At 46.7% G+C, this 27,590-nt stretch overlaps 2 protein-coding genes across 5 annotated transcripts in view; one reads left to right on the top strand and one right to left on the bottom strand.

Moving 5' to 3' along the window:
* The window catches only part of LOC147636623 (regulatory protein RecX family protein), a 93,864-nt gene that overhangs the window by 45,440 nt on the left and 20,834 nt on the right, over positions 1 to 27,590 (bottom strand). The window lies entirely within an intron of this gene.
* On the top strand, positions 12,890 to 13,707 carry LOC147636624 (uncharacterized). Its single transcript, XM_086799925.1, has one exon. It carries the CDS (start codon positions 12,997 to 12,999, stop codon positions 13,705 to 13,707), a length of 711 nt encoding a protein of 236 aa, XP_086656051.1. The 5' UTR covers positions 12,890 to 12,996.

The raw sequence follows: 27,590 nt of genomic DNA, 5'->3' as shown, positions 1-27,590 counted from the left end.
GTAGTTGAATCGTGGATCTAGATTTATGGCTTTAATGCCAGAATTATGAAATATCATGGATTCGCAGTGCATCTGCTATTCTTAAAGGATATCTCAGTGGTATTAGTTTTATACAGTTGCAGACAACTACTTCATAAGACGGACGGGATGTCAACATTTGGTCCCTTCACCAATCTTGACCAGTGTTTCCCACACTGAGCAGAGCCAAGGTGTGAACGAGGATTTTCCACAGAAGAAAGCTGAAGCATTCACTAGCATGGATTGGCCTGAAAGATGGCCACACAGTATGAGCAGCATGGGATTTTATCAATAATAAAGTGACTTATAATGTTTATAAGTCAGTGTTTTCACACATCATTAATGAAGGGCTAGACATATTATTATTTTGGGCATCTACAGGTGGACAAAAGGAGACGCCTACTTGTAACTTGGCCAGCAAGTTTGGGAAAAAACTTAAAAAGTAGTTATTTTTGGCAGCTAAGGCCACTTTTGGCAAAAAATAAGGCCACTTTTGGCAAAAAAAAAGGGGGGGGGGGGGGGGAAAGCAAGGGCTAAAAAAGAGCTGGTGAGAACACTTTCTAAGGCTGGTCGTACTTCTGCTACATAGTGTTCTCTCTCGTCTAGCTACCGCCTTTGAGCAAGTTGACAGTAGTGTTACTCAGGTTATTGCTGGTCGCCTGCTGAAAAACTAGCCGATATTCCACCTAGAGGCTGCAGAAGCTGGCCTCTTGGTCAACTGGTTGCGGCAGAAGCTGATTTTCCCTTTTCTACTGGCTGCGATTGAGGCAAGCCATACAGTTGTGAACTTTCTCTATCATCTGGCTACCTGTGAGCAGGCCGTACATTGGCTGTTCTCACTTCTCAGGAAGGATGGTTCCTTTGGTGATGCTCCTATTGTAGGCATATGCTCACTTATGGTAGTGCTATGTGTGAACAGGGCTTAACCAAGGGCACTTTTTCCCATGTGGTTTTTCCCCTTGGACATCAAGTGTGAAAGGACACATATAATATTTTGTAGTTCTATATTATATGGATGTGGCACACATGCAAGGGTTGACTTGCATTTTGTGGATACCACACTTTTGGCTCTCTCTCTCTCTCTCTCATTTCTGTGTGTGAGCTTCTCAACCTTGCACCTAACCCTAATGTGCAGGTTTGTGTGTGTGAGTGTGTGAGTCCAACACCCAACATTTGGTATCAGAGCTGGGAGCTGGCCCTGGAGTGGTGGCTGTGCAGAAACTGCAGAAAAAACTGCAAAATTCCATCGACGCTGTGTTTTTCCGTCGACTGCGAATTTCCGTCGCCGTCCGTCAGAGGTTTCCGTCGACGCTCCTCCCTCCAGCCACCGCAATCGGGCGGCACTAGTGGGGAGCCCACCTCCTCCGCCCAGCCTCACAGGCGGCGCTTCCTCTGCAGCCGGCGCCGGCCAGCTCCGTCAGCGCTACAGCCGTCCCGTTCCGGCCGGTGCTACTCCAACGGACGCAGCGCCGTCCCGTTCCGTCGACGACTGCGACTACCCGTTCCAACGCGCCACGGCTCCCGTCCCGTTCGGCCTCCGTCGCCGTCGCCTCGCCCAGCGTCGTCCGAACGCTTCCGGCCAAGCCTCTCCGTTCCGGTCGGCGCCTTGCGCTCCGCCACAGCAGCCGACGTCGCCGGCTCACTATTCCGTCTCGACCCGTGCCTGCTCCGGCCATCCTACGCCGGCGACTCCAGTCGCCCTCCATTCGCGCCTGTAGTCTTTACCGTCGCCCGTTACAGGCCTCCGTGCGCGCCCACGCGTGGTTTTTGTACGACTCCAGCGCATCGTCAATATTCTGAAGCGCCTTCATGCTGGCCCACGGCACTCATGCTCACCTGCCCGACTCCAGCTTCCGCCGTGCTGCTCACCCTACATAGTTTGCTGCACGCCTAGACAATTTCTGCCGACTGGCCCATCGGCTGCCCTCAGCCATCCGCCATCCAGCTACCTCCGTGTGCCTAGCAGGCCACTCGACTGTGAAGGTATTTCTCTGTCAAATTTTTTTATCAAATCCAAATACAAAATCTGCAGCCATTGCAGTGCAGGTCATATGGCGATTTTGCAGACAACAAATACTGTGCAATCAGATTGAAAAGAAAATTGCAGATGAAATTTGGGGGTTTTTGAAATTGAGGTCAAAATCAGCAAATTGAACCTCTCTTATTTGCAGAAATTTGGGGGTTTTCAAAATTAAGGTCAAAATTGGCAAATTGGAGCTCTTACATTTGCAGAAATTTGGGGCTTTTGTGAAAATTGGCCAATTAGATGCACATTGAAGCGATTGGAGTGCATAAAAATTGGGGATTTTCTGATTGGAGCATGTAATTGGACATTACAGCTGCGATTTGTCGCGTATGTATACACATTGAGTGTAATTGGACAATTTGGTGCAGGTTTACACTTGCTTTGGTTTGCAGGCATACATTTGCGCAGGACATTTGGTTGCCTGGCAGTGCACATTGGTGCTTGGTTTGCTTGCAGATATATTTTGTTGACATGGCACAGAATGCTACAGATGTATTTGGTGTGCTCACCCAGGAGGACAAGCTGGATGGATCTAATTACTCCCTCTGGAGTTTTATGATCCGTAATTTGCTGGTAGCCAAAGGGCTTTGGGGCATCGTGTGTGGTGATGACACACGCCCACATACCATTCAGCCAGCCACGCCTCAAAGGGGAGGTGCTCAAAGAGCTCCTGATGTAGATCCTGCTCCCACACAAGAGCAGAAAAGATGGGACTCTAGAGATGCACAGGCCATGTCATTGATAGCCCTTTCAGTGAAAAGGACTATTATTCCGCACATTCGTTCATGCAAGACATCAAAGCTTGCATGGGACACATTGGAAGCAATGTATCAGGTACGCAACGAGGCAAGAGTTGCCTACTTGAAGAGGCAATTGGATCTTCTTTCTATGGATGAGGGTGACTCCATGGCAGATCATCTCACCAAAGTGAAAGATTTGCAGGAACAATTGCTCAACATTGATGAGGTTATCCCAGACAGACAGATGGTCACCAACACTCTTCATTCTTTACCGCCTTCCTACTTGGGCTTTCACACCTCTCTCAACCTCTCGATGAGAGGAGGTGGTGATCCCGTCACTTTTGAAGAGCTCGTGGGTTTACTCTTGCAGGAAGAGCAAACAAGAGCAAACATATCGAGCAACCGTGGTGGAGAAAAGGCATTTACAGCCAAGGATAAGGGTAAAGCAAAGAGCTTTAAGCATGGGGGACAACAGTCTAGCAAGGCTGGTCATGGACAGCCCTCTTCTAGTGGTGAAAAGTCTGACAAAGGGGATGCAAACAAGCCCAAAAAGAAGGGCAAATGTCACTACTGCCATAAGCTTGGACACTACATCAGTGAATGTAGGAAAAGGATTGCAAAAGAGAAAAAAAAAGAAGCAGGCAATGCAGTAGCAGACTCTTCGGATGACAAAGCAAAGCAATCAGCTAATGTAATCCAGGAAGAGTACACTTTTTTGGTCACATGCACTAGTGACACACCAGGTGCTTCAGACACTGATATGTCTTGCATTGCATCTGACAGACAGAATGCATCATGGTATTTTGATAGTGGTGCTTCGAGCCACATCACTTCATGCAAAGATGTATTTCAGCACTTGGTTTATGCTTCAAATGGCCGCACTGTATCATGTGCAGATCATACCACATATCCAGTAAAGGGAATTGGTAATGTCATACTTATTGCAGCCAATGGTGCCAATATATGTATGAAAAATGTATTGTATGTTCCAGGAATAAAGAAAAATCTGCTCTCCGTCTCAGCCATAAACGATCAAGGTTTAAAGGTTGAATTTGAAGATGGGAAGTGTTTGGTAAAAGACCCATCAAAAGGTTATGAAATAGTCACTTCTGGAACACGATACAAAGGCTTGTATAAGCTGGACAGCTATGACAAGCGCACTTATGATGCAAATACAGTGGCTGCCCACACTCCTGCTATGCATGATGCAGAGCTATGGCATGCTCGTTTTGGGCATGTAAATTTTCAGAGTTTGATGCTTTTGCAGAAGCATCATATGGTTGATAATATGCCGCCTCTTGAGTCTCCGCCAAGACATGTATGTGAGGGGTGTATTTTGGGAAAGATGCATCGGAAACCATTCCCCAAAGATGGAGCTGTTAGAGCTGAAAGTAAATTACAGCTCATACATAGTGATGTATGTGGTCCAATGCGGACACCATCCATAGGGGGGCATCTTTACTTCGTCACATTCATTGATGACTACTCCAGGTTTGCTTGGGCTTTCCCTTTGAAAAAAGATGTGGGCTACAGCAATGAAAGCAAAGGATACCGTCTTTATAATCCAACTACACGAAGGATTTTTGTGAGTAGAGATGTGGTATTTGCTGAAAATTCAGAACAGCCCATGATCAGCTTGTATAAAAGCAATGATACAGGCATACAGGACATGTTTGATGGACTTTTACCCATTGCAATTAGGGGGGATTCAGATCAGCCAGCCCCTACACAAGTACATCCACATGTAGAACATGTGGAACAGCCAGCCATTCAGCCCCCTTCTGTGGAAGAAGTGGAAGATCTTGTCAGGGAAGAGCAAACAGCCATAGACACAGCCAAGTCAGTGCCAAGATGGTTGCTGAAAACTTTGCAAGAAAGCAAACTTGCAGCTCCACTCACAGGTAGAACAAGGGCTAGTTCCAGCCATGCCTTGAATGTACATCGTGGGGACTCTGCATTCGCAATGGGTGGTCTCTTTGATTCAGAAGAGCCTTCTTCTTATGAAGAAGCACATGAGAATGAGCATTGGTTGCAAGCTATGCAAGCTGAAATTTCTTCTATCATGAAGAATAATACATGGGATCTTGTGGAATTGCCTAAAGGCAAGCATGTAATTGGCACAAAGTGGGTGTACAAAGTCAAAAGAAACTCTGATGGTACTATTGACAGGTACAAAGCAAGACTTGTGGCTAAAGGCTACTCCCAGAAAAAGGGAATAGATTATGAAGAGACTTTTGCTCCTACTTCGAGAATGACCACAATAAGATCTGTGATTGCATTGGCTGCCCATAAAGGATGGAAAGTGCATCAATTGGATATCAAAACTGCATTCTTAAATGGGGATTTACAGGAGGAAGTATATGTAAATCAGCCCATTGGTTTTATAGTTCCTGGTGAGGAACATAAAGTATGCAGGTTGCACAAAGCATTGTATGGGTTAAAACAAGCTCCAAGAGCTTGGTATGATAAGATACATGCTCATCTAACCAGCCAAGGTTTTGAGAATAGTTCAGCTGAAAGCACATTGTATGTGAAGAAAACCGATGCCGATATTCTCATAGTCATCTTGTATGTAGATGACATGCTCATTACAGGTACAAGCAAAGCACAAATTTCAGATTTCAAAGCTGATTTGAAAGCTGAATTTGATATGTCAGATTTGGGGCCTTTACACTACTATCTCGGCATACAGTTTATGCATACAGATGATGGCATTGTTATGCAGCAAACTAAGTACATAAAAAGTTTGCTAAAAAGGTTTCACATGGATGAATGTAAGCCCATTTCTACTCCAGTAGAATCAGGTGTACGGCTTACTATGCATGATATTGGAGAGCCTTTTGAGGCCGGCCTTTATAGCCAGGCAGTGGGATGCCTCATTTACTTGTGTAACACGAGGCCAGACATATCTTTTGGGGTGTCTTTGTTGAGCAAATTCATGCACAACCCAGGCACAAAGCATTGGCAAGCAGTCAAACGCATTTTTCGATATCTTAAGGGTACCCTGGATCTTGGTTTGTTCTATCCCAGGGGGGGCAGCTTGCAGCTTTATGCATACAGTGATTCAGATTGGGCTGGTGATTACGATACCAGGCAATCCACCAGTGGGAATTGTTTTTTTCTTGGCAGCTCATGCATATCTTGGTTGAGTAAAAAGCAACCCACTGTTGCTACATCTACTTGTGAGGCTGAGTACAGGGCAGTCTTTACAGCTACAGTAGATTGTGTATGGTTGAGGAGACTATTGGCTGATCTTCGTGAGTGTCAGCAGACACCCACCACCATTCTCACTGATAGCCAGAGTGCTATGGCCGTGGCACGAAATCCAGTATTTCATGCACGTACCAAGCACATAGAGATTCATTATCACTATGTCAGAGAGAGGCTACATGCAGGGGAGATCAGTTTATCTTATTGCCCTACACAGGATAATGTTGCAGATCTATTCACAAAGGCTTTACCTCGAGAAAAGTTTGAAGCTTTCCGCAAAGCTTTGGGCTTACTCTCATACAGAGAGTGATCTGCTACCTTGTACAGGTTCACACTTCCACTACAGGGGGGATTTGTAGGCATATGCTCACTTATGGTAGTGCTATGTGTGAACAGGGCTTAACCAAGGGCACTTTTTTCCATGTGGTTTTTCCCCTTGGACATCAAGTGTGAAAGGACACATATAATATTTTGTAGTTCTATATTATATGGATGTGGCACACATGCAAGGGTTGACTTGCATTTTGTGGATACCACACTTTTGGCTCTCTCTCTCTCTCTCTCTCATTTCTGTGTGTGAGCTTCTCAACCTTGCACCTAACCCTAATGTGCAGGTTTGTGTGTGTGAGTGTGTGAGTCCAACACCCAACACCTATGGGTCCCTCTTCGGCTTATCTTCCAACTCCCTACTGACAATAGCACCAACGGTGGATCTTGAAGCTAGTAAGGCGAGGGGAGTCTAGGCCTGGGTCAGGGCAACTAACTCGCCACCGTAACCATGGAGGTGAGGGTCACTTGGGACACTCCTTTGATGTGTGCCCCATGGTGTGAAGCCAAAAACATCCACCTTCACCTAGATACTGGACCTTCTCAACTTTGCCACCGGTCTTGCCCTCCTTGACATTCTGGTCAAGAGTTAGTTTGGGCGTGCTGTCTTGGTTCTCGGAGCTTGGGGATCCCAAAGTCTGCCCTCGGCTTGCCCTCGAGTTATGGCCTTTGGAGCTGGCATTCTCTACTTCAGCTCTGTGAGGCTGGTTATGTTTCATTTCAACATTTTAAGCAACCTCAAATACATCGTTGAAGTTCTCAATCTTGAAGCACAACACATCCCTTGAAATCTGGCTATCTAGACCAAAGAGAAAAGCCCCTCGCTTATCAACATCTGATTTGTGTAGTTGTGTGGCCAATTGAGTGACCTCATTAGCAAACGGAAGCACCGATTGTTGCGAGTTCTCGAAACTCATTCTCCAATCACTCTAGTAACTTTGGCAATGGGGACCGTCATATCACACCTACAAGAAATTGATCCCATTCAAACACCCCTACACCATCCATAGCGTGTAAGAAGCCTCATAGGCCTGTCTAACCAAGATCTCCTAAACACAGTCCAAACAAGTTTAGTGAAACCAAATAAAAGAGGTGGAGGCAAGCTCTGTTAGAAGTCATCTCCTGTCCAGTTTTATACACCAAGGCCTTTGTTGTGGGTGTGCCCGCCCTTATGAGGTGTTTTATCATTTTCCCCACCCACGCACCCTATTCAGAGTACATCCCCGCAATGGCAGATCTATTTGAGATGGCCGAGAGGCATGTGAAGATCCCGACACTCCCCACGTTCCCGGTGGACCGTCAGTTGGACGGGGGCAACTACGGCATATGGAAGGTTATGATGGAATCTGTTCTGGAGTCTTACGACCTCGGTGATTTCGTCGTTGTTGGTGTTCCACGGCCGGAAGTAGAGGAAGGGGAGTTACCGTCGATCCGAAAGGACCGGGAGGCCCAGACACACATGTGGGATCGTGTCAACGCCAGGGTCCGTTCGTTTATCTTTCTCAACTGCACACCGCAGGTAATCAATCATGTAAAGCACATGACGCTGGCCAGAGGTATATGGCAGCATTTGGCCTCTCGTTACAACAGGGTATCGCCCATGAAGAGGATTTCCTTGGAAGTACAGATGCAGGTTATGAGCCCTACAAAGTCGTCGACGATGCGGGAGCATATTAACAAGCTGCAGGCTCTTCAACAGAAAGTTCTTCAGGCTAGGAAGGAGATATCGTCAGAGGACATGGCCATAACGTTGCTATCACACTTGCCCTCTTCGTACTCAGCATTTTACTCGTCTTTGATTACCAGTGGTGGCAGGCTCAGCACCATCACGTGGGAGGAGCTTGTGCCCATGGTCCTGGACCAGGAGCTCCTCAGGGTGGAGGTTCGGAGGCCTTAACTGGCCAACGGTCGAAATGCCATAACACGGGCAAAGGGAAGGCTTCGTCGGAGAAGTCTTCTAAGAAGAAGTCCGTTACTGACCGCGAGAAACTAAAGGCAGAGAGGACCTGTAATGATTGTGGCGAGAAAGGCCACTATTGGAGGCAGTGTCCCAAGCGGAAGACCGAGAAGGGTGAAGATTCCTCCGCAGCAATCATGAAGACTCCGGCTTTTGTGCACCTGGAGGTGGTGGACACCGCTGTTTCATTTTCTTCAGGCAGGGAGGAGATTGGAGGACTCTCCGCAACGGATACTCGGGAGTGGATTCTAGATAGTGGTGCTTCCAGGCACATGACTCCTTCCCGTTCCGGTTTACAGGATCTCTACAGGCTTTCTGGTCACATTCTTACTGGGGATACATCCACTATCCCAATTCACAGTGAGGGCAGGATGGAGATAGTTCCCGATAGCAGAGGGGGAAAGCATTCCTCCCAGGTGTTGTATGTTCCGTCACTTGGTTTTCATCTGTTGTCAGTGCATCAGGTTTGCAAGACTGGCGTACGGGTGGAGTTTGATGAGCATTTTGTTGCTCTCCGGGACAAAGCAACAGGCCAAGTGGTTTGGGAAGGCGAAGTGGAGAATGGAGTTTACAAGCTTTCAGCACTCTCTCTCCCAGGTCCTCAGGTTTGTGATGAGTGGCAGTCTGGTAATGGCCACTTAAGTGAGGATACGCTGCAGGTGCAGGCTTTCCGGGACCAGATGGTGGATAGCTTGCCAGTAGATGGCAGCAGTTGGCAGGAACTTTCCAGTACTGATGTTGGTGGTTCTTGTGTTCGACAGTCATAGGAAACTGAACAGGTCACTTATGCTCTGATGTCTCGTCGTATTCGGGACAAAGAACCTCCAGTAGTTGAGGATGTTCTCTCCACGGGGACCTTTCGGAAAGCCAGGCAAGTGGCAGGTGATTACTTGCAGAAGGAGGTGGTTTCTCCAGGCTTTGTGGTTCCGGATTCAGAGGGAGTGGTTGACAGGTTTCAGAAGGCCTTGCGTGGTCTTCATAAGGTTTCCAAGACTTGTTTGTGCACCGTAACAGGTGTTGATCCTTGTGAGCAGTGTGATGCCTTTTTGACTCAGAAGCTGTATGGTTCATTGATCTGGTTGATGGACACCAGATTGGACGTGAGCTTCCTGATGAGGCAGTTGAGCTCATGGTTGCAGATGACTCTTTGGGAGGCAGGATTGCGTTTCCTGTGGTTTCTGCGGCATGCGAAGGATCATGGACTCTTGTACACAGGAGGGGGATTGTTGGATGCAGTCCGACTCCACGGTTGGAGTGACTCGGTTTGGGGAGGAGATCCGGACACGAGGAGATCTACTTCAGGCCCAGGAGCAGTTTTACGGAGCAGTAAGAGGTAGTCATCTTTTGCCTTGTCGAGGACAGAGGCAGAGTACCGGGCTGTTTGTGATGCTGCTTGTGAGGTGATGAGGATGCAGAGGTTGCATTGCAGGTTTGGCTTCCACTGGAGGAACCCATGGTCATCAAGAGGCACTTTGTTCGTAAACAGATCGTTTTGCTGATGACATCTTGCTAGAGTTCTGTTCGACGGAGGACAGTACGGTGGACCTCTTCACGAAGTTGCTATCTCAGGATTTGCTCAGGCGGCACCCCAGCTCCCTGTGGTTGGTTTCAGGGCCAGGAGCTGAGAGGGGGTGTTAGAAGTCATCTCCTATCCAATTTTATACACTAGGGCCTTTGTTGTGGGTGTGCCCGCCCTTATGAGGTGTTTTATCATTTTTCCCCTATTTTTTCCATTTTTTCTATGGCTTGGGAGGCAGCCTTGAGTTGGCAGGAGGATCCATTTTGCTGGCCGACTACATCAAGATGTGTGTATTGGAGCTGGCCGACTGTACTTGACCAGTCGTGGACCCTCAGTGCTGGCCGACTGGCTGCATGCTGCTGGCCGACTTGATGCAATCGTGGAGTGCCTTTTTCAGCAGGCCGACTGCTCATATGGGGGCATATAAATAGGCCCCCAACCCCCTTGCCACTTGTGTATCATACCCAGGATTTTCTTGTGTATATAGAGCAGAGTTACACGCCTACATCTCTCTCTCTCTCTTGTGTTGTATTTTTTCTGCATGCGTTTTGCTCGTGTTCCCAGATCTGGTCATCATCTCCGCTGCGTATTCTGACAAGCTCCCCACCAAACCGTAGAATCAATACTTTGATCCACGCCTGAGCCTGTCGGAAATATTGTTCATCCCCACATGGACTCCCTGCACGCTTGCATCTGGCTCATTTATGAATATTATATCTACTACTTTTGCACCATTTTTAGGTGCCTTTTTTAGCATTGTTCAGCATTTTATGGATTTATGTCCAAGTCGGCCTGTAGGACCTCACCGACCCGCTCATGAGGACCTATATAAATAGGTGCCTCATTCCCACATCATTATATCTCTGATTTCAGCTTACTTGAACATACCAGCACTCACGGGCCTCCCTCATGCTGTACCTTCTATCATATTCAGGTTCTTGATCATTTGCAGTCTACTGTCTACACATATATGCTGTTTTATTTTCTGTTTTCAGACTTACAGCAGTAGCACAGATTTCTCGCATGGTATCAAAGCCTAGAACTGCTCTAGGACCTGCATGAACCTGTTGTTTACAGATTTCAGCACATAAAGACCTGTGTTTTCAGATCTGGGAGCTGCATTTTCTCAGTGGTGCTGCGTTTCCTTCAATCAGGCTATGTTTCTCCAGAGTCACACGGGGACGCGGGGATGGGCCTTAGGGACGCGGGACGCGGGGACGGGGACGGGGACGGGGACGGCCGGGGACGGGTGGGACGTGCAGGGGACGCCGTGCAACATGGGGACGCATGAGGTCGTCCCGGGGACGCGTTCCCGAAACGCGGGACGAGCAGGGGACGCGGTGAGGGGACGCCTCCAACGGCCAAAAACGGCCAGAAAACAGCCAGAAACGGGCAGTTTTCCAGCTATACAAAAAGGCACACTCTCTATTGCACCCACACTCGTTTCTCAAGCCTCAAGCTTCCAAAATCCAAACTTCAAAGTTCCAAGTTGTGCCAACTTCCAAGCCATCTCTCTCTCTCTCTCTCTCTCTCTCTCTCTCTCTCCAAGTTCCATGATCCATCCCTCTTGAGACTTGCAAGCCTCAAGAGTCAAGCGGCAACTTGCAACTCTCTATTGCACCCTTCTTCCCTCTCTCTCACACTATCATCATTCATGGCATCTCAAGGTGAAGGCGCCGCCACCACATCTTCCGTTGCGGGCTCTTCACGAAGGAGGCCGGCGGTGCACACATGGTCATGGTGGGATGAGGTCCACTACGCTAGTCGTGGAGTGGGCGGTGGTTCAAGGGCATGGAATTGCAAGCTTTGTTCCTACAAGAGAAGTGGCGGCGCCAACAAAGTGCGAGCTCACTTTTTGCACAAGACCAGTCATCAAGTGCAATTTTGCGCACGCGTTACTCCTGAGAAGCGAGCGGAGCTTCTTGAGAAGCTCAAGGTTTATGAGGCGGCCGAGGCGGCAAAGAGAGGGCGACATGTTGCCGTTGATCCTCATGATGTGGTGAGAGCACGAGAGCAACCGACGCGAATGGAGGTGGAGAGGAACCCAAATCTTGCTTCAAGCTCTCAACCATTCAAGTCCACTCCATCCACATCGGGTGCCTCCATTCCCATCCGCCGTCAATCCACTCTTAACGAGAATTGGAACCCAAAATTGAAGGATGAGGTGGATAGGTCGGTGGCTAGGTTCTTCTACCACGACCACATTGCGTTTCAAGCGGCACGGTGAGAGTCGAGACTCAATTCTCTTCACTCTTTTTTTTTTTAATGTCTCATGCTTCAAAGCATTTGTCATATTGCCAAAAAAAGCTAACATGCTACATGGTTTTCCTTACTTGAAATAGGTCTCCTTACTTCCGTGAGATGGCCACAAAGATCGGGGAATATGGCCCCTCTTATGTGCCACTTTCATCGGAAAAGATTCGCACCACTTTGCTTGATAGGGAGAAGTTGGCCGTTGAGCAGGCGGCGGCGGATACAAAGGCAACGTGGGAGACTAACGGAGTCTCTCTCATTGTAGACGGATGGAGTGACACGCGCAAGCGCTCCATCCATGGAGTGGTGGCCTACTCAAGGGGCAAAGTGTACTTCATCGAGTCACATGATGCGAGTGGCACTGGGAAGGCCGTGGATGTGCTTGCCGCGGGAATGGGCGTCCACGATCGAGGTCATTGGGCCGGAGCTTGTGGTCGGCATGGTGGCGGATGGAGAGGCGTCAAATAGGGCAGCCGGGACCATTATTGAGTCAATGTATCCATCCATCACAGTTTCTTTTTGCATTGCCCATTGTCTCAACAACCTCCTCAAAGACATAGGTGCCTTGCCATGGATTGCACCCACCATTAAGGAGGCTAACCAGCTTGTATCCTTTGTCCTCAACCACCAAAGGCTGCGACATGAGTTCTCTAAAAGGAGCACTCTTTCCCTCCTCAAGTATTCTGAGACAAGGTTTGCATACAACTTCCTCATGCTAGGCCGCTTGTCTACATGTGGCGGAGCCCTAAGAGGGCTTTTCCTTAGTGATGAATTTTTTGCCATGCCGCAGTCAAAATCGGCAACAGGGAGAACGTGGCGAGATCGCGCCGACGATGCCGCTTGGTGGGAGAAGGTGAAGACACTCGATGCCTTGGTCAAGCCTATTGTTCACCTTCTACGAGTCATTGACGGCCGTGAACCATGTATCGGCAAGGTCTATGAGGCCATGGATCGCATGATCGAGTCACTCCAGCAGCTTGTGCCAGACAAGGCCGAGTTTGAGGAGATCCACTCATTATGTGAGTCCAGGTGGAACTCCTACTACTCCCCTCTTCATGCGGCTGCCTTTGTGGTTGATCCAGAGTTCCAGGGCAGAAAGCAAGAGGCCGACAAGGAAGTAAGCAGGGGATGGCGGATCATTTTGGAGCGCTTAGAGCCCGACCCTACCATCAGGCGGAAGATCAGAGACCAGCTATCTCAGTGCAGGACGCGGCAGGGATCTTTTGGATGTTTAGATGCACAGCTTGACCACCTCAAGATTGGGTCTCCTCTTTGGTGGGAGGATTACAGATCAGATGGGCCGGAGTTGCAGCGCTTGGCTATTCGCATCCTTAGCCAGGCTGTGAGCTCTAGTTGCTTGGAGCAACTTTGGAGCGTTTACAGTCACATTGCCTCTAAGAAGAGGAACCGCCTTGAAGTGCAAAGGGCAAGTGATTTGGTTTTTGTGAGCGCTAACTTGCGCATGCTATGTGCAACAGCAACAAGGAAGGCGGATCCCTTCACCGAATGGGAGATGGCACAGCAGGATCCTGCAGCTCAGGAGCATCTTGAGGAGGTAGAGGAGGAGCTACAGCCTGAGGGGGAGGAGGAGGCTTCAAATGGCATCGACGACTTCGACTTCCAAGCCTCCCGCGAGGCTAGCACTTCAGGAGCTTGAGGCTTGACTCTTGAGCCTTGAGCCATCTCACCTTTTTTGTGCCCACTGCCAATGGCCATGATCTATTGTGATCTATCTAGTATCCCTATTTTGTACCCACTCTTTTTTGTAACCCTCACTGCCCATGAGGCATGTACTTATCTCTTTGTATCTATCAGACTATCAATCACATAATCAGTGTGCCATCGATGTTTTATTAGCGCATTTTGCTCAAAATGACTCTTGTTTTTTTGTCTATTCGGTGTAAAATTTTGTTCAAAGTGTGTCTCTATATGTATGTCATGCATACAACTCCTAAATTGCTTTTAAAAAAGAGGTTTTTTTTGCCGTTCCCGATCCCGTCCCCGGGACGCCACTTCCCCGTCCCCGTCCCCCGTCCCCATGTGACTCTGTGTTTGTTTCTCTTCACAGAGCTGTGTTTTCAGCATCTGTGGTGCCATTAAACCTTGGAGAACAATTTCTTTTCTCCTCTTCTAATTTTTTTTCCTACCCTCCCACCCTGCTTTCCTTCTTCTTCGTCCTCATACTAACTATGATCAATTTTAGAGGAGGTCTAGCAGCTTCTAGACCTATTTGAAGAGGAGGATTCTGCGTTTGGAGGATATGGCTTCAGGAGATTAATACTCTAACTTCTCTCGACTTCTTTTCTCTTCCCAAGGAACCCTATCCCCTACTTCTCAAGCTACCACTTCATTGGTACCCTCTCCCTCCACCACTTTGGTGGTTCCCCCAACCACTTCTTCTCTTGTTTCTCCCCTCCCACAGAACCTCACCCCTTCTTTCTCTCATGTTCCATCCTACACTCCTCCCCAAATCAGTGATTCCAAGAGGCTTACAGCCACCAATTGTCATACTTGGTCCTTCTATACCCAATTGCTTCTTGAAGGTGGTGGTGTTTGGACATCAATTATGACACCTGCTTTGGTGGATCCAGCTTTTCAGGGAGTTTTGGATGCTCGTGCATGCCTCATCATCATTCATTGCATGACTCTTGCCATACATGCAAAGTTTATTTCTACGAGGAGTAATGCCCGACAGATGTGGCTTGAGATTCAGAGGAAGTTTGGTGATGTTTCTTCCGTGAAGATTGCCAAGATGGAGGCTGATCTTGAGAAGATTTCTAGATCATGCCATAAGGAGGAACGGTGCTTTGCTCGACATGACAATTCTCGGGGAGCCAAAGCCAAATACAAAGCCAAAGATAACTCTAAGGATTCTGACAAGGATTCTAATAAGAACAAAGGCAAGGAAAAGGTGAAGGACGAGGGTGGCATACATGGTAGTTACAGATTCTCCCCCTACCTCTCCACAGGATACTTTCCTCGTGATCATAGATATAACTTCTTCCATAGAGGTTAGTGACACACCCACAGAGGTTGAGTGGGTCAGTGATAATGGTGCTTCCGCCCATATGACCAAACATTCACATATTTTAGAGGATTACCAGCCGCTCTCTTCTTCAGTTTGCATTGGAGATGACTCTTCCTTACCGGTTCTTTTTATTGGTCATGTTTCTCTTGGTTCCTTTGGTACGCTCCATGAAGTTTTACATGTGTGTCGGCTTTCAAAGAACTTGTTTTTAGTTCACATGGCTAGTCAGAAGGAACTTGGAGTTTATTTTGATGATGAGGTAGTTGAGGTCATTGACAGAAAGACACTCTCGGTTGTGGCCAATAAAGTTCATGATGAAGGCCTCTACAAAATCACCACTTTCTCCTCCCAGATTCCCTCATCCGACTCTCATATCCATCAACTATTCTCTCCTTCTCATGCCTTAGTCTCTATTGATGAGACTTCTTTGTGGCATTCACGCTTTGGTCATGTACCCGTTTCTGCTTTGCAGAAAATTTCTTCCGAGCAGTTGGTTCTTGGTTTATCTAAGCTCCGTCAACTACCACATATATGCTTGTCTTGCATGATGGGCAAACATCACATAGATGCTTTTCTAGAGGAGGCTACAGATCGGGCTACACGAAAGCTCGAGCTTATACATGCAGTCTTGGCTGGACCTACGATGGTTGAGCCCCTTGGAGGGGCTAAGTACTTCATGCTTTTGGTGGATGATTTTACTCGAAAAGTGTGGGTATGCTTTTTGGCTCAAAAGTCTAATGCTTTTGCCAATTTTAGGACTTGGATAGCCTTGGTTGAGAACATAGTGGTTGCGTGCTTTAGGTACGGTACGATATGCGTACCAGTACGTAAAGTACGTTTCGAAATAAGCACTTTAAGTACGTTCACTTTTTTAAAATAATGTATATATCATAAAAATATATATTATAAACCTCGGTGCCTTTAGAGGTGGAAGGACGACTGTGCTGAGCGGAAGTTGTCATGAGAGCTCAAGATTGAGCTCGAGTGACTCCTCCATCAATGCCCTACATCTCCTACTCCTCGAGCCTGAGCTCGAGTGACTCATCTAGCAATGCCCTCCAGCTCTTTGTGAAGCTGTCTATATATCTCCTCCTGCTCATCATGTACCATGTCACTCTCCTCGGCATGTTGTTGTTTGTGACACTCCAACTCCTCAACATCAACCTACATACCATGTATTCACTAGTAGTTATTAGTGATGTCACGTGCATCTCGCACTTGGATACCACGTAGGTTTTCTGTACAGAAGGTGTGGGACCTGGGATGGTGAACTGGTCCAATGTGAGCCCAATCCGGGACGAGTCAGCCAAGGATCCATCTCAGATGTCCGAGGTCAGATGTGCATTGTCCTGCACACGAGTCTAAGGTCAAGTGTGCACTGTCCTGCACATGAAACATTGCCAGTCCGCGCTGTGAGTCTCCCTCTAGAATGATGTCAGTGATTCTGTGTATCGGGTTTGGTACCGGATGCCAGATCACTGAGTAGTTAGTGTTTAGGACAAGGGGCCAGCCCATAGGGCTACCCCGGATCTTAGTGTGGACATGGGAATGGTGTGGAACCACCCCCATGAGGACCAAGAAGGCCCAGGCTGAACCCACCAGCCATGGAGGGGCCGTAGGACAGCCCTAGGGCAAGAAAAAGGCAAATTCCAGGAGTTTACAGCCTTTACATGGCTGTAGGGCAAGTATGGGGCAGCCCATACAGGCTGCCCAGCCCTTGGGATGTGTGCAAAGGCCTTGCCCAGCCATTGGAGTTCAGGTGCATCACCTTCTCAGCCTGTAGGGAAAAACGCAGCATTTTTTGGGATTTAATTCAGCATTTATTGCTGGATTTTCACAAGTCGTAGGACTTTTAGGCTGGCCGCCTAGATGTATACTGGCCGACTGCTCATATTGAGTAGTATAAATAGCCTAGCCCATGTTCCCATTCAATCATCTCATTATTCACCAAGAGCTCAAGCAAATCAAGGGCTAGACAAGCCAAGGGAGTTGCTAAGCAAAGGGGTGGAGTACTGAAGGTCAAGGGCAGGGATTTCCCAGCCAAGAAAGGTCAAGAATTCTGTATTTTCTTTTCAGATTCACATCATTCTAATAAAGCAAATACACCATCCGTGGTGGGGGCCCTACAGAGGGTAATTGGGACCCAATACTGTGTCCTCTCCATCTCTCCCTCTCTCTCTCTATTTTCTGCACATCTCCTTTCAGTTTGTGCATTAATTTCCGTCGCAAAAAGAGTGCTGAATTCTGAGTATTGAAGTTACTGATTCTTCTCCGAAGCTTCCGCATGATACAATGGTATCAGAGCCTACTTCAAGTACAAAGATTCAGCAAAGAAACCAGAATTTTTTCTCACTCGTGGGGTTGGTTTTTAGACGCCCCTTTCGGAGTGACTCCTGTCACTCGAAGGACGGTTGGTTTTTAGCCTCCGGAAGCCTCCGGACGTCTCCCACACAGATAGTGGATGGTCAGATTGCGTTCCGGAAAGGAAGTGCATTTGGGAGCTTATTTGTGGGACGAGTTTGTTCGCGACCTTAAGCAGCGGCTTCTACCGCCCCACTACCTTGAGCGACTCGAAGACGAGTTCAAGGGAGCGCGTCAGAACGCGCAACCAGTCCTTCATTTTGCCAATAGACTTTCGACTTTTTATGTCTGCAATTAGGCTTATCTGATACGGACAAGAAAGGGCAGTTTTTGTATGGCCTTGACACGCAAATCCAATGGAAGGTGCGTATGTTTGGGCCAGCCACTTTTGAAGGCGCACTCTTGCTTGCGCAGAGTGCAGAAATGAAACACAATGGTGGCAAGCCCAAGACTTCCCAGCCGGCTCCTCCCAGGGCTACCGCCTCGGGGGCAAAAGCCAGAACCAGACAAGGTCTTCCCCAGGTCACAGCCCGGGAGCCTCTGGCTCCAAGAACTCGAACAGTGCGTCTAAGCTTACTCCAGACCAGAAAGCGGAGGCAGGCAAGACAGGTGGCAAGTTGAGTGCTGAGGAGCTTTCTCAGTACAAGGAGGAGGGTAGATGTTTCTTTTGTCATACAAAAGGACATACTTCTCGGGATTGTCCGAAGAAGCCTCCAAAGCCCACCGCCGCCGCCTCCACAGCTTCCATGGTGAGCTCAGCTCCCACACAGACCCCAGCGGCTACCCCTAGTTCTTCAAACCTCAGTGCTTCAGTTGGAGCAATTATTAGCCGGGAGCTCGAAGATAAGCAGAAGGACGCCCATGACCAGGAGTATGAGCGCAACGAATTGCTCAAGTCCTTTGGCTACATAGGTGGCCAATGAGTCGCCGTCTTGTTTGACAACGGCAGCACGGAGGATGTGGTCACGGAACAGGCTGCTAGGCGTGCCCGTTTCGAGCTGACTTCGGTGGACAAACAGGTTGAGGGTTTTGGCACAGGTATGACAACGAGCGTCAAGTATGAAGCTCTAGGTGCTAAGTTAGTGATTCAGGGCATAGAGTTTGTTCGTGACTTTATGGTTGCCCCTCTTGTAGGAGCAGACATAATTTTGGGTATTCACTGGTTTCACAAGTTGCTTCCATATGTCAAGTGGGACAAGCACACGTTCCAAATCAATCGGAATGTGTCAAACGCCCCGGTGACCATTAAGTGTGAGCCAGAAATTCCAAACTTTCTGCTCATAAGCCACTTGTTGCAGGCTAACCGAGCAGTCCAGAAAGGCGCACAGTGTGCAATGATTTACATCCAGACAACCCGGACGGTGGCCAGTGCTTCCGAGAAGTATTCGGTTCTCCACAAAAAGTTCCAGAAGATTTTTCTTGGGGACAGCTTCCCTTCCCCGGCTCCCCCCGTCCAGACCGGAGGACCACAAGATTGACCTCCTCCCAGGCTCGAAACCCCCGAGCAAGTTTCCGTATCGCCTTTCCAAGGCAATGGAATCGGAGTTGGACCGCCAACTCCAAGAATTGTTGCAATCTGGCTTCATCCACCCCAGCGTATCACCATTTGCAGCACCGATCCTATTTGTCAAGAAGAAAGATGGGTCTTCCCGTTTGTGTGTCGATTATCGTGCACTCAACAAGCTAACTATCAAGAGCATATTCCCGATGCCTCGAATTGAATGTTGATGTGGAGAAAGTCCTTATAATGCTGGAAAGCAACGAGCTCTACGTCAATGAAAAGAAGTCGGAATTTTATCTATTCCAGGTGCATTACTTGGGATATATAATTAGTGCTGAAGGCATTCGACTTGATCAGGCTAAAGTGGCCGAGATTGTCAACTGGGAAGTAACAGACAGCCTACGACATCAAATCATTTGTGGGTATATGCCAGGCATATTCCACCCACATCGACAAGTTTTCTGACCTCTCGGCAGATCTCACCGATCTGCTAAAGGGAGTGAAAACACGAAGGCAAAAGATTCGAATGACTCCACGAGCGTTGGAGGCATTCCAAAACCTCAAGGTGGCTTTATCAGAAGCACCTTGTTTAGCACTTGCCACGTACGCTTTCCTAGCGAAGCACCCAAAGGCCTCGTGGGACGACCCATTTCAAGTGATCACCGATGCGAGTAACATCGTAATTGGAGGTGTATTGCAACAGAATGGTCATCCAGTAGCTTACATGTCTCGTAAGTTATTGTCCTACTCAGTCTATGATCGTTAACTCCTAGCGCTTATACAAGCCTTGAAACATTGGAAACATTTTCTGTATGGCCGTGACTTCGAGGTTCGCACTAACCATCAGGCATTACGCTAGATTCAGCAATACCAAGTGCACAGTGGAGTGATCGACAACACCGCTGGAGTCAGATATTCCAGCAGTTCGGTGGTATGATTGAGCACCTTCCAGGAAAGGCCAATCCAGTGGCCGCCGATGCTTTGAGCAGGAAGGGACAAGTGTCTACGATTCAGACCACTAGACTTGATCTTGTTGGTACAGGACTAGAAGACATGATGCACACGTACACGGATTCCGAGGAATTCGGTACACAGTGGGAACAGGCATTGGATGCCACAGGACCATGCCATTTTCTGATACGCGATGGTTGGCTTTTCTACAAAGGCCGACTATGTGTCATAAAGTCATTCCGGACAGCTCTTCTCCATGATGCCCATGACGCCATTACAGGTGGTCATAGGGGCATATGAATTCGACTCTGGAGAAATTAGAACGGCAATACTATTGGCCAAAGATGAGGCGTGATGTGTTTACATATGTACAACGCTGTGACATTTGTCAGAAGGTGAAAGCTCCTCGTGGAAAGAAGATAGGGTTGTTATAGCCCTTGCCAATTCCTGAGGGTCCTTTCCAAGACATTTCCATGGACGAATCTGCCTCCCAGTCCAAGTAAGCGTAATACGCAGTGCTTAACTATTGTTGATAGGTTTAGCAAATTTGTTATGCTTATTCCTTGTAGGGCCAATGTGACCTAAAGCCATATGCAGGTCCAACCCCTTCAAAGGTCAAAGACAAAGCCGAACCAGACATTGTTGATGAAGCCGAAGTTATGGTTCCTTCTGCACCGTTTCAAGCATGGCTCAGGCCGAAGACTACGAGAGTTCCTCACAAAGTTTCAGGACCGAGGAACCCATGAAGCGGTATGGCTCGACAAAGAGTTTTTCGAAGACTATCCGGCGTCATTGACGGATTATTTGGAGGCTATGCAGCTTCCGTCAAGCAGAAGGGGATGTCACATGCATCCCGCACTTGGATGCCACGTAGACATTTCTGTACAGAAGGTGCAGGATCTGGGATGGTAAACTGGTCCCATGTGAGCCCAGTCCGAGACGAGTCAGCCAGGGATCCATCTCAGATGTCCGAGGTTAGGTGTGCATTGTCCTGTACAGGAGTCTAAGGTCAGGTGTGCACTGTCCTGCACATGAAACAGTGCCAGTCCACGCTGTGAGTCTTGTTGAGATATCAAGCTCATCTAGTGAGGTGGTGGACACTGATGACCCGCCTGGGGGATAAACCCCACACTTACACCACTAGCATGGTTGGTGAGATCATGGGTGATATGTGGCCAGTGGGATGACAGGCTATATGACAGCCATTCTAGAGACTGGCATAGTTATAGCGCCAACTCATTTAGTTGGGTTCACACTATAGAGAACCTTAGTATGTATTTGGTTGAGTACCTTTCATATTGTGTGTACTCTTATCTTTGTATATGGTGTGTTGAGTGTTGTGTGAAGAAGAAGAAGATTTTCAGCCTCTCACCTTGTGTGTTCTCTTTTAGGATTTTGTGAGTGTGTGTGTGCTTGCAAGAGCTCAAGCTCTCTTCTCCCCTGCATCTTTTCATGGTATCAGAGCCTGGTTCATGCTAAGGGCTGAGCTACAAGCAAGAGAAGCATAGGAAGTGGTACAAGGGTAAGAGCTTCATCTACTCTTCCCTATTTGTGTTGGCGACTACACCCTTGTCAGGAGCTCTACGGGAGGCACCGGCAAACGATCTCTCATTGACGAGCTTTCTTCGCGGGAGTAAAGCTGTAGGGCAACTATACTGTCCTATTGGACTTATTTTTCAGGCCGAAAATGCGTTTCGGGCGCGTTAGGACCTCCGTTTTTCAGAAAGCAGGCGATTTCGAGCACTGCGGGTAAGTCATCGATTCTCTGCAAAACTCTATTTTAAGAACAGCAAGAAGACAGATTGATTGTGCTGTGTGTGCTACACGGAGGTCAACAATTGCCATTGGGTATGTATGCACATTGAGGTCACTGGTTGTGACATTTGAGTGTAGTACAGTACCGCTGCAGAAAATACAGCAGTTTATGCAGAACAAACCAGAGTGCTGTTTCTGGTAAATTTGTGTATCTGACAAGATGTCAAATGATGGCATAAACTAGATTGTTGCTGAGAAGCTTGATAAGAACAACTTCCATGCTTGGAGGTTCAGGCTGACAAATTTCCTGATGAGAAAGGGTTACTGGGACTACATAGAAGGTGAGCATGAAGAGGCACCGGAGATATCGGAGATCAATCCGACTGCTGCAGATGTCAAAGAGTTCAAGGATTAGAACCAAGGAGCCAAAAAAGTTATGTATTGGCTCTCTATCAGTATACAGGACACCATGATTGGGCACATACAGGATGCCAAGTCCCCCATGTTGAAATTAGAGCAATGTGATGAGCTATGGTGGATCAAACACTAGAATCAACATCATTAACAAAGTGATTAGCAAATAATTAAGACGTAATTAGTGAGTAATTAGCAAATAGCTTAATGTAGGCATGGATAATCAAAAACCAGCAAATTCTCATTAGGGCAATGCCTCAATTTATAGAGTTTACATCCAAGCATCAAATCCCATTGATTTCTCCTTGATTCACTCCACCTCTTTTTCCTGATTCTCTCCACCTCTTCACTTTTCCCAGAATATCTCCCAGAATATCTCCACACTTCCTCAATCTTCTCATGCTACCCTTTATTCTCTCCCAGTAGATTCTTCTCACCTTTTCACACGTTCTTTCACATTTACACATTCTCTTTTACAGCCTCTAACCAAGGGCTTCTTCCCGCACACACCCTATTCACTTGTATATTTCAACACCTCCCCTCAAGTGAATACTCCTAGAACACCTAGACCCTATACCAAGTTTCCCTCCTTACTTGATAGTCCGCGACCAGTGTCTACACCTCCCCTCAAGTTAACTTAGCACACCTGGATCCTGTACCAAGTTTTTCTCTTACTTGATAGCCCGCGACCAGTGCCTCAAGTCCCTAAACTCCATAGTCCTTGACACTCTCTCTCTCTATGTGTCCAAGGCTACTATAAGTGCCCGCGACCTTGACTAAAGTGCTCACACATACATCTATCTACCATGTGGCCTACAGCATCGGTGGCTCAGAGGTGGTTTTACTTTGTTGGGACAGGTTACATTGGGTTGTGGGTCTCTCTCTCTCTCTCTCTCTCTCTCTCTGAGATTTTCACATGGCTCCTCACTCTTTGAAGCCTCACATCTTCTCTTCTCTTCAGTCTTCTTGTCGTGGCAGCTTCTCTCCACGCGTCCGTCTCTTCTTTCAGTCTTCTTGTGGAGCAGCTTCTCTTCTCGTGTCCATGTCTTCCTTCAATGCTTCCTCTAGATCTTCTTGGTGTGGATCTTCTTCTTGGAAGGAGATGTTCTTCTTCTTTCATGGCTGGGACCATGAGCTTGTCTGTCAGGTCTTTTTGCTCCATGTGAGCAACATGTTTCAATGTTTTGCTGACAGTTCTTTTGGGCTTTTTCTGTTTATCTTGTGTCATTATGCAATGCAAACCCAAATTTATGCGGGAGGTCTTACCTCTTGCCTTATTCTGGACAAGGGCAGTGTCTGATCCCATTTTTACACTGATGTAATGTGCCCAATACATAATGCGTATAGCATTCATTCTTATGCACATTCCCAAATGCAACTCTGGCTGTGAATAATCTTGAATTTGAGTGAGATTTACAGGCATTAACCAAGGGTTAAATGCAAAATGATGATTATCACAAATTTATCAGCACAATTTTACCAGAAATTACATAAAATCAAGGGTAACCAATTTGTACGGAATGGTTGGAGTATCAAACCAACTCCGAATTGCAATCTGAAGTTATAGGGATCTGTATTAGATACCTAATGGTTAATTTGAACCCTCAATTGCACCAAAATACAGTGATTAGCATTGATTAATCACTAATTAGCAAATTAATCCACTGTTTTGTGTGCAAAAAACAGAGTATGCGGGGAGTCCAGATCTGGTGTCTTAGACTTCAAATGAGCTCAAATGCTTTCAAAGCCATCAATAGCAATGAGTCTAGTAGAGGATTAAGCCAATAAACACAAGATTTGACCAAATATTGAAAGATTAATCTCTCTTTTAACAAAGTCACCTGCAGATTTGATGAAGAGCTTGGATCTCACTGTAGACTTGATCGAATTCAATTCTGTCTTCACCAGCTTGTAGAGCATGCTTGAAAACACCTTGGACTAAGAGAAATTAAGGCCATTTGAACTGAGCAAGAAGACATATCAAATCCCCTTCTGAAAAACGGCGCCTGCAAAACGTGCTGCCGCCGGCGATGAGACTAGTTGAAAACTAACTAAAATTTTGATTAATTTCTAATTATCTACTAATCCTAATTAATTAGATAATGGACTCATAAACCTGATGGATTCTAGGCATGGCTCTGATACCATGTTGAAATTAGAGCAATGTGATGAGCTATGGTGGATCAAACACTAGAATCAACATCATTAACAAAGTGATTAGCAAATAATTAAGACGTAATTAGTAAATAGCTTAATGTAGGCATGGATAATCAAAAACCAACAAATTCTCATTAGAGCAATGCCTCAATTTATAGAGTTTACATCCAAGCATCAAATCCCACTGATTTCTCCTTCATTCACTCCACCTCTTTTCCCTGATTCTCTCCACCTCTTCACTTTTCCCAGAATATCTCCTAGAATATCTCCACACTTCCTAAATCTTCTCATGCTACCCTTTATTCTCTCCCAATAGATTCTTCTCACCTTTTCACAGGTTCTTTCACATTTACACATTCTCTTTTACAGCCTCTAACCAAGGGCTTCTTCCCGCACACACCCTATTCACTTGTATATTTCAACACCCCAAGGAGACGTGGGACACCTTGGTAAAACTCTATGAAACGAATACCAAGGCGCGAAAGATACAGTTGAAGAATGAACTTCATACTGTGGAGAAAAAGAGTATGTCTGTAAATGACTATGCATTGAAGATCAAGGGTATTGTGAAATCCCTTGCATCTATTGGTATTTCAGTAGATGATGATGATAAGGTGGAAGTCTGTCTACGTGGTCTCGGGCCACAATACAAGACGTTCAAGACGTCTATTCAGACTCTGGAAAACATTCCCAATTTCACAGATTTAGTGTCTATGTTGACTATAGCAGAGAAGAGCTTGGGTGAAGACCAATAGTCTTCACAAAACAAAAACAGTTTAGAGCAACAGGCCTTCTACACAAGTTCAGAAAGAGGACGAGGTAGAGGAGACCGTGGACGCGGCCAAGGAGGCGGCCAAACAGGTAATCAGAATTATAGCCAGCAGCAGCAACAACAACAGTCCCAAATTCACAACAACAACAACAACACGCAGGTGGAAGAGGCCAATTCAGAGGCAGGGGGAGTCACAGAGGTCGTGGAAATTGGCAAAGGCAGTATAATGATACACGTGGATGCTTTTATTGTGGTAAGCCTGGACATGTGCAGGCAGATTGTTATAAGAAGCAGGCTGGCATGCAAAATGGAAAATTGCAACAAAACAACTATGCATCCTCGAGCAGAAACAATGAGGATAATGAAAGGTTGTTTGTTATGCAGCATGTCGTTAATTCCATGTCTAAAAATGTTGAAGCAGCACATAAAGATGATGTATGGTACGTTAATTCAGGTGCTTCGAAACACATGACAAGTCATGGGGAGTGGTTCAAGGAGATGAAAAACCTTGAAAGACCAGGTTTTGTGGAAACAGGGGATGACGCTGCTCATCCAATTGCCCATGTTGGAGATGTGTCATTGTCTATGCAGGATGGCAAAGTGAAGTACCTTGCAGATGTACTTCATGTTCCGAACATAACAAAGAATCTGGTTTCAGTTGGCCAAATGATTGAGCAGGGTTTGCAGGTTCGGTTTAACCCTGATGGTTGTTATGTTAAAGACTTTAAAGACAAGTGCAAGTTGGTTGCAAAAGGCAACAGAGTGGGCAGAATGTTTACATTGAATGTAAACATGCCTGAAGTGAGTGCTGCGATGTTTGCAAATGGTTCAGGAATTGTTGCAAACACAGACATTTGGCATGAAAGAATTGGACATGTGAATGTGCAGAGAATGAAGTCTATGCAGACTAAAGGAATTGTGACAGGGCTGCCAAAGTTTAAAGTTGAAGGTATGCAGAAAATATGTGAAGCATGCCAATTTGGAAAGCAAACAAAGCATGTATTTCCACGTGACAGAATTGTGAGCAGAAATGCACTAGATGTTGTACATTCAGATGTATGGGGTCCTACGCAGACCATGTCTATGGAAGGCTGCAAGTATTATGTGACATTTATTGATGACCACACAAGGAAAGTGTGGGTATACTTCATGAGGAGAAGGGTGAGGTGTTCACTCATTTTCAGAATTTCAGAATTATGGTTAAAAGCAAACAGGAAAATATGTAAAGTACCTAAGGTCAGATGGAGGGGGAGAGTACTTCTCCAATGAGTTCTCTGAATTTTTGAAGAAGAATGGTATTTGGAGACAGTTTACATGCAAATACACTCCGCAACAAAATGGAGTTGCTGATGCGGAAAAACAGACACATTGCTGAGATTGCGCGAGCATTGATGAGAGAGAAGAATATGCCGCATAGCTATTGGGCTGAGGCTGTTTCTACAGCAGTTTACATCATGAACAGGACTCCACCTGCAGCCATACATGATGTAACTCCAGAGAAGAGGTTTACTGAAAGAAAACCTGATTTGTCTCATCTGAAAGTCTTTGGATGCATTCATATGTGCATGTGCCAGATGAGCTGAGAACTAAGCTCGATCCAAAAGCTGAAAAATGTGTGTTTATTGGATACTTCCGTGAGCAAAAGGGATACAGGTGTTATAACCCTGCTACACGTGAGTTGAGGGTAAGCAAGGATGTTGTTTTTGATGAGATGAGCAGCTGGTATGCTGCTGAAAAAGAAGCTGTTGGGACTGATGTGAGTGGAAATGTGGTTGCACAGAATGCAAGTCAGCAATCACAGTCTTTGAGTGGACCATGAGAGTCCTCATCTAGTGGTTCAATTGATAGACCATGGAGTGGCAGGCTGCGTCATAATACCAGTCCTGCAAATGTGATTAGTACATCACATAAAGGCAAAGAGAAAGTGATTGAGCCCCTTAGTATGCCTGACATTTCTGCAGGGCATTCTCATGTTGATGGAGAGTCTAGTGGCTCAGAGATGAGCCTTGATGAGGATCTTGGGATACCAGCTATGAGAACACCTGGTGTAAAGAAGGCTATGGAAGCCATGAATGCAAAGCTGCGAAGATCTGGGAGAGTGAAGAATCCTGTGCAGAGGTTTACCTATGATGGTTATGTGGCACATCACTATGCATACATGGCAAAAGTTGTACAGGTTGTAGAGCCCACATGCATTGATGAGGCTGTTGGAAATGTGTGTTGGGAGAAAGCTATGGATGAGGAGATGGATGCACTATATAGAAATGAGACTTGGGATTTAGTGCAATCGCCTGTAGGCAAGAAAGCCATTGGATGCAAGTGGGTGTACAAAGTAAAACATAACAGTGATGGAAGCATAACCAGGTACAAGGCTAGATTGGTAGCCAAAGGATATGCGCAGACATATGGCATTGATTATGAGGAAACTTTCAGCCCAGTTGCCAAGATGGCAACAGTGAGAGTTGTGATAGCAGTGGCTGCGTCAAAGCAATGGTCTTTACATCATATGGATGTAAAGAATGCATTCTTGCATGGGGATTTGCAGGAAGAGGTGTATATGTTGCAGCCACCTGGTTATGAGGATGTGAGTCACCCCGAGCA

This window comes from Cibotium barometz, chromosome 7 (assembly GCF_041138505.1).
Source record: "Cibotium barometz isolate CiBa-2024 chromosome 7, ASM4113850v1, whole genome shotgun sequence".
NCBI classification, from domain to species: domain Eukaryota; kingdom Viridiplantae; phylum Streptophyta; class Polypodiopsida; order Cyatheales; family Cibotiaceae; genus Cibotium; species Cibotium barometz.
Note: the sequence above shows the minus strand (reverse complement) of the source record. Positions and strands in the feature narration are given on the sequence as shown.